Here is an 8,311-nt window from a genome sequence, read left to right as displayed (position 1 = left end):
CCCCAGAATCTCTCCAAAAAAAAAAAAAATTCTTACATATTTGCAGACCCCGATTTATGTAAGCACGCGTGGACATGGTTTTTTCCCGTGAACAAAATATTTATATGAAATATAGTTTAAAATTAGTCAACAGTCGAACGATCAAAAACCCGCCGCCACGCGTAATTAAACTTTTCCTTGTATTGTATGTATTACCACTTTATAAAATACCCATATTAGATGAACATCAATAATTCTCGAAACAGTCAAAACATTCTTATCGCCAGGAATTGAAGAAATTCTTCAGCAAATCTGGAAACCCGAAAACAATTTTCAATTTCCAGTAACTGTGAGTTGTAAAAAAAATTTAAGATTTCAATTTTCATGGTTGTCTAAATTTACTTGGCTAGCGTATTCCTTAAAGTTTGATGGAGCGTTTTGTAAATTTTGTGTTCCATTTGCTAATAACGAAGCAGGAACCTATTCCCAACCACTTGGTGCTTTAGTCAAAAAACCATTTCGTAATTGAAAACACGCAACTGAAACTTTTAGAAACCATTCCAGTCTACAATATCATTTAAAATGTTTATCAGACACTGATAATTACCTTAATATAAAAAAAAATCCGTCATTATCTATTGAAAACCAATTGGATTCTTGTCATGCAAAACAAGTAATAGAAAATAGAAAAAACATTATTCCAATAATAGAAGCTATATTTTTATGCGGACAGCAAAACTTGTCAATCAGAGGCCATCGTGATTCTGGTAAAATTGAAGTAGAAAATTCGGAACCCAGAGAAAATGATGGAAATTTTCGTAATATTTTAAAGTATCGAGCACTTGGTGATGCCAATTTAAAAAAATTCCTTGAAAGTCCAGGTCGTATTAAATACATTAGTCCCACTAGTCAAAATGCCATAATTAATGCTTGTAATTCTGTTTTACTTTCTAAGATTGTTAATAGAGTAAATAAAGCAAAATGCTTTACTGTCCTTCTGGACGAAACAGCTGACATAGCTGGAATTGAACAAGTTTCCATTTGTGCGCGCTATGTAAATCGTGAAACATGTACATTGCATGAAGATTTTTTACAGTTTGTTCCGACAGCTGATTTGACTGGCAAAGGATTAGCTACCTTAATACTGGACAACTTAAAACATTTTGGAATCGAAACACAGTATCTACGTGGGCAAGGTTTTGATGGAGCAGCTGCAATGTCGGGTAAATATAATGGTGTTCAATATCATATAAACAAGCTCATCCACTAGCCGTTTATATTCATTGTTCTGCCCATTCTCTCAACCTTGCTGTCTCTTCATCATGTGGTATTCAAAGTATACGAAATTGTTTAGGAATTGTTGGAAAACTTTGGAATTTTTTTATATTTCCTAAACGTAAAGCTGTGCTTTCACTAGCTATTGAACAATCGGAAAATGTGTTATCAAAAAGATCATTAAAAAGAAGTTGTGAAACTCGGTGGATAGAGAGATATCATTCAATAAATGATTTTTTGGAACTATTTGAAAGTGTTGTAGAAGCTCTTGATATAATTTCTGAATGGAATGATACATCTGACACCTCTCATAAGACGCAAAGTTTAAGAAGTTCGATTTTACAATCAGAATTTATTATAGTATTGCATGTAACATCAAAAGTATTTGGATTTGGACTACCACTGTCGAAATAATTTCAAAAGATCAATATTGATCTGAAGATGACCATGAGTTTGGCTCAAGATACATCGGACGAACTAAATGTATTTAGGGAAAACGCTGATAGTGAGTTTCATGAAATTTTTATAAAATCAAAAAATATTGCCAACAAATTTGAATCACCTTTAAAGATACCAAGAATATCTAATGTTCAAAAAAATAGAATGAATATTAAAACTGACGACCCCGAAAAGTACTATCGCATATCCATATTTATTCCATATATTGACTCATTTATTAATCAGCTCAAAACTAGATTTATTGACCATAAAACTATTTTAAATGGCTTTCAATCACTTTTCGACACAAAAGGAAGTGAAGGTGATTTTATAAATTAATTGATACATACAAAGAAGAATTCAATTCACCTACATCAGTTATACTTGAAGAGTTCAAGTTATGGCAAAGAAAATTAAGTAACATGAGCGACAAGCCGAATAATGCAATTGATGCATTGAATATATGCAATAAAGACATGTACCCTAGTATATTCAATTTGCTTCAAATTTTAGCAACACTCCCTGTATCGACTGCGTCAAATGAAAGAACATTTTCGAAATTAAAGTTAATAAAAACGTACTTACGTAATACTATTTCTGAAGTAAGTATTAATATTTTATTCAGTAAAATATTATTTTTTTATTTGTGTAAGATTTATGTTTTTTTTTTCTAGGATAGACTTAATGGATTGGCTATGATGTCCATTTATAGAAAAGATTCTCTCTTACCAAAAGACATTTTAGATGAACTTTGTAAAAAAAAAAGACGCTTAGATTTTGTACTTTAAAATTATAAAATATAATAAAAATCTATTTTTTATTCTTATAATCTATTAAAAACTATTTCTTTATATCAGTACCTACCTATCTATATTATGTTGGAATTATTGGACCACCACCAGAAAAAAATTGAAAATACGCCACTGGTTGAGCGTAATAAATACTTTTCCGTTTGTTTTGTCATGCTTCGTAGGCGACGAAGCCGAAGATAACTGACGTTTGGACGCGTAATTATGAGACATGATTGGGTTTTATTTAATATGCGACATAACGATAAAATAACACTCGTGACGACGAAAAGATGCGATAACGCAGGTAAGCGAGTACCGCACGTGTGCACACTATGACGATTATCGCGGAACTCAAAAAAAAAAAAAACATAATTTGTTTTTCATTCCTTAAATTCTGAGCGGAGCGAGGAAGCTAGTGGTTTTACAATGGTGTTTTTTTTTATCCTGTATACAAAATTTCTACCAGAAGGAGTGCTTCGATTTCAACATATAGTACCTTATTTTTAAGTAAATTGTATCAAGATGGTACTTTAGGAAGGTCATTTTTCGATTTTATCAATAGTTATTTAATGCTACGCGAAAAACCACCAGAAAATTACAAATAACCGCTAAAAACGGGATTTCAATTTCTAACGCTTTGTTTATCACCATAGAAACGAATAAAAAATTATAATATTATAATATTTATACAGGATATAATAAATAATAACAATATAAAATATCCAGACTGATGAACCGTATCCGCTCAAAATCGTTTTTCTTATACAATGATATTATATCATTGAATTTAAGTTTAATACAATCCATTATTCACTGACCCATTTGTAACCTACTGTTCAGCAGAGCGACATCCACTTTCTCGCTTTTTTTTTATCTGCAGTATATGCTAATAAGTAATTAAATGTATTATTAGTTTTTAGATTTGCAGTAGAGTGATAAAACTGTATATATATTTTTAATGTGGAATTTTAATTTTATAAAACTTTTTGTTGCAATTAGAATCTAAAAAAGTTTGTCACAGCCCATCTATACAGATTGGAAATTTAATAAAGATTTTTACTAAGCAATTGTTTTGAAAAGTTTTCAAATTATATCTGTTTTTAACAAAATCTTAATAATTTTTTAATCAGTTTATCAATGCTTTCAAATTAAAAGAAGACACTTCTAAAACCCATCAAACTCATTTACTAGGTAATGAAATAGTTTTAACGTATTGAAATGGTTTTCTTTAAAAATTATCACTTTTTAATCACTAAATCTTCCATTTCAACTATTTCACTGCCCTAGACGTACTATTATGTCCAAAACATTTAGACCATTCAATGATTCAGACGTAAGTACTATTACGTTCCCGCAGTATTTTATAATGTTAAAATTTTCCGGTAATTGTAAAATTTTAGGGAACCCTGGCTCGCATTATTTTAAAATTAAATAATTAGATCATAAAGATCTCAAAATTAAAATTAAATTTTAATTTAAAAATAAAAATAATTTGTTTTATGTGGGTAGGTAGCATACACAGATCGAAGAGCATACACAGTATAGTAGCGATTAGGTACAATATTGAAACAATGAATGACGGTAAATTTGTTTTATTAAAATCATTAAGTATATGATAGAACGGAGCATCCCAAACGGCTACCATCCATCGTTTGCTTATTCCCAAACGGTTCCCGTCGAAAAAGAGCTCACTCAACTTAACCCATGTATGATTTTTATATTTATACATTTTTCTATTTTTTTAACATTAAAATTAAAAAAAAAACATTAAAATATTTTAAGACAGTTATAAGTTTGTATGAAGGAGGAAAGAATTTGTGTTGGAAATTTAGCTGTTCGTAAAAACTTTTTTGACGGGAGCTGTTTGGTAATTGTTTTTGTAAAACAGGAGCCATATTTTAGGAAAAACAGGAGCTGTATATAAAAAACGGGAGCCGAATAGACTACGTTCTGATAGAATTAGGAATTCAGATATGGGGCATTAGAAGTTTGGGACATGGGTATGCGTTCAATTCGATCAACCCTTACTTTGATATTATGAGCTTGTAAGTTTATTGATGTAACCAATATGTGGGTAGTTGTAATTTGTATCATTGTTATATCATAATATTATGTTACAAGAATGCTGAAATCAAATAATATTTTATTTTACCATTTCTTTTTTTGAAAATGTGTATTAATTTAGCGAGCTTGGGAAAGCGTGCTTATATTATACGTACCTATACAAAGTATCTACCTACACACGATGTGTCTTGTATTAAACCGGCTGTTGTTGGTTCAAGCGGATGGTAATACTGTCGCTTTTTTGCAGAGACGACTGAAATACAATATAACATAATATAGCACATTACAGCTTTCTTATATAGAAATACACGATGTACCTATATATAATATATGTGCCTATATTTATTCATATAATATATATATACACATCTATATACATTACAGCGCCGAGTAAACACGTCATCGTATGTATTATATGATATGTTAAAATAATGATTACGTTTGAGTGTATATAAATCTATTTAATTTTTAACCGTTTGAATAAAAGCAGAACAAACCGAATAACGAAACCCCGAGTGATAACTGCTCATCGGATGAGGCGCGCGTGCAGCATTTATTAGGTATTTATATACGTTATGTTATGTACATAATATGTTATATACCTACTATTCGACTAGACAAATACGACACACTCAACTTACATATATTATTATAGATTCCGTCTTACTTAAGTTGCGGGAAATCGTTAAAAGACGGATTTGCGGTAAATGTTTCACGGTGTATAATATACATAACATATTATCAGTATATACATGTACGCGAATATCCCCCGGAGAGCTTAGAATCTATATATAACGGCTGTGAGAACAAATACGACGAGCACCGAATAATTGGAACAATATAATATACGAATAACTCGCGTTTACTTTATAATATACCTTGTAAACGTGTATATATGTGTATAAATTTAAAGTAAATTAACTTGGATAATATTCGGAGGAGCAATATAATAATATATTATTCGAGGAGCACGACGAATCATCGTATATTCGTATATAATAATATTATACTTACATGGCGGCGCGATCTAAAGAGGTTTCCCGGTTATTTTTCTAAAAAAAAAATCGTCGGTTATATGATAATAATATTCGCGCAGCAACCTTATAATAATGAAATAATTGTTTATTTTGTTATAGTTAATAATTATTTTCGTATACGATAAAGTGGGCGATTGGCGATAGTCTGCAGAAAATTAACTATATATAGATGAAATATGAGGAAGGTTTTTATATCGTGTATCTATTGGTCAGGACTTTTTTTCAAGTACCTAGGTTTAGTAGGTTGTAATACAATTTGACGTGTCAATTTTTTTTCAAAATATAGGTATACACGACTTGAATATTGAAATGTAATATAAGTATGTTATATTATATGATGTACACATGTTGAATATAATGTTCTTTTTTAACATTTTTTTTATTATTATTTATATATATAGTTTTCCTGACAACAGTTGTCTAAACTTTATGTAGGTTCAGTATTTTTAATTTTTTTTTTGTCATTTGAACAATGAATAATATAATATAAAATTTAATGATACATAGAATAACTTCGTACATATATTCATTACAATAAATTGGTTATGACTTTATGAGTTTATGACTTAATAAAATAAGATCCATTCATAATAACCAATTTACAGATTGGTACGCATGCCCAATTGCCTTCAACAATAACGGCTTACAAATGTTGGCACTAATTGCGATAATAGCAAATAAAATATAATAATCTGAAGACATTGATTCATATTTCATTTTAAACAGTTTCGAAATTCAAGTATAATATTTTTTGTCCATTAATTTTGGAACTAGTTAGGTAGTTGAAGTGCTAAAACTAAATTAGGTGAACACTATCCTGAGCATCTTTTTAGTTGTTATCCAACATATACGTATGCACTCTGTGCTGTTTGTACATCGCTGTTGCAGCAGTTTGTAGGTAGTGCCAGTGGCACTGTGCCACTATAATAGTGCTGCACTCGTATATATCTTGATGCGTTTATTCCCCGTCGATGACGTCTATTGCTCTATTTCTTTATTTATATAGATATTGTATATTACTCATATAAAATGGCTTACAGAAAATCATTAGGTTTAAAGACTGCCCGGTATTATTTCGATCTGATAAAATGCACCTAACTAGCGGAGCGGAACGTGTGAAAACGCGATTGTATAGTATAAATTATGCGCTTAAACGTTAAGGCGTAAATCTAAAAGGGAGGATAAAAATGAAAAGAAACAAGCAAAAATGAAGGGTGTGTTAATCCGATACCCCGACGTGCCCCGCAAGAGAGAAAACTGTGTAATTGCCGTCTTGGGCGCGTGTATATTATAATAATATGATAATAGTAATAGTACTAATAACAATGTATAGGTAGGTACGCGTATAACGTATACGGACTGGCGAGCAATACGCTTTAGTCGTTGTTCTCGCGCAGAAAACGGAGGAAACAAAAAAATCAAATAAATGGAATTAAAATAAAAAGTATGGTTTTTACCTTCTATTTATTTAAACTGGAAATATATATATATATATATTAAAATATTGTGTGTATAATTTATTTTTGTTTATGTTCCCTTTTTTCCTTTTTTTTTTTACCCCGTTGTTAAGACTATTGATTGGACGACGTTAATGCGCTCTCCGCTCGCCGTTCAAATATTGATGTTCGCCCCGGCAAAATATTCTGCAAATAAATAATAAACATTACGACTGAATTAAAAATTATACACGTCGGTCTATGTATATATACACAGAAACGTGTACGCACTTTGTTATGTTAATGTGGGCTCGGTATTTACATATTTGACACCGGGTAACACCAACACACACCGAATCACTCACACACATACACACACTCACTCACACACACACACAGCTAGGTATATTATATACATAGGTAGGTGTGCGAACAACTGATCTATATTATACCTACCGGTACAGCCTCTCCGTCAATCCGTTTCCATCGCGACGATGATATAATAATATATATAGGTATATAATTAAAAACTGTATAATAATTATGTCGTATAAATACGTAAGTATCTCCACTGTATTATTATTAATATTGTACAAGTTGAGGGTTTGTCGTTGAAAAAAATAAAACCACCTACAAAAGAGACGGGATATTTTAATATTTATCATCGTTGTGTATAATATTATACATAATAATGCCATATAGACTGCGAAAGATCGACTACACAGTTAAAATTGTATAACAATATTTTAATCGGGTAAAGGTTGTACACATAATAATTATACGCATATTATTACGTATAGCTGCTACATGCGGTGGGTGGTGTTACGGCACCCGACGGTCCTCTTCGGTATAATATTGTACGCTTTACTTGTAATGATTATTATTTATTACATTTATATATAATATATATATATATATATTATTCAGCGTGCCTATGTTTTTTTCCATCCCGTGTACCTAAGTATATACATATTATTTCATTCGGCGTTGTCTATATAGAGAGCGCGATGGCGGAGGCTTTTACTGCTCTCGTCTCTCCTTCCGTCGGTATAATAATATAGGAAGGTACTTTTGTGGTTTTTTTGTATTATAATATTATTGTACTGACGATTCCACAATAATGTGCTCTGATGCTGAAATAACATTATTTACCCACAGATATACGCGGGTGCACATAGCTGTCAATGCTTAATGAAAATATCGTGTTTGACCAGCGCGGCGTATTGTAACAATTTTTTTTTTTCAATTAATAATTTTTAAATGCAATTTTGGAAAATTTTAACAACTGTTA

The 8,311-nt window shown here is 30.8% G+C and overlaps 2 protein-coding genes across 2 annotated transcripts in view; both read left to right on the top strand.

Moving 5' to 3' along the window:
* LOC100569387 (zinc finger MYM-type protein 1-like) overlaps positions 1-1,668 on the top strand; it is a 6,091-nt gene extending 4,423 nt beyond the window's left edge. Inside the window, exons 2-4 of the mRNA XM_008182370.1 lie at positions 246-500; positions 573-1,202; positions 1,334-1,668. Coding sequence (XP_008180592.1) covers positions 246-500; positions 573-1,202; positions 1,334-1,668 — 1,220 coding nt within the window. The remainder of the gene's footprint in view (positions 1-245; positions 501-572; positions 1,203-1,333) is intronic.
* LOC115033671 (zinc finger MYM-type protein 1-like) lies at positions 1,296-2,481 on the top strand. The gene is made up of 2 exons (XM_029486795.1): positions 1,296-2,294; positions 2,367-2,481. The coding sequence occupies exons 1-2, from the start codon at positions 2,115-2,117 to the stop codon at positions 2,478-2,480; spliced, it is 294 nt and encodes a 97-aa protein (XP_029342655.1). The 5' UTR covers positions 1,296-2,114; the 3' UTR covers position 2,481.
* Positions 2,482-8,311: the final 5,830 nt, after the last annotated feature.

The sequence above is a fragment of the Acyrthosiphon pisum genome, chromosome A1 (genome assembly GCF_005508785.2).
Source record: "Acyrthosiphon pisum isolate AL4f chromosome A1, pea_aphid_22Mar2018_4r6ur, whole genome shotgun sequence".
NCBI classification, from domain to species: domain Eukaryota; kingdom Metazoa; phylum Arthropoda; class Insecta; order Hemiptera; family Aphididae; genus Acyrthosiphon; species Acyrthosiphon pisum.
This window is presented reverse-complemented; position numbering and strand designations above follow the sequence as displayed.

Coding starts and splice junctions, on each gene's coding strand:
- LOC115033671 (XM_029486795.1), top strand. CDS start 2,115: ATGAGCGACAAGCCGAATAATGCAATTGATGCATTGAATATATGCAAT. Junction 2,295..2,366: donor TACGTAATACTATTTCTGAA/GTAAGTATTAAT, acceptor TTTTTTTTCTAG/GATAGACTTAATGGATTGGC.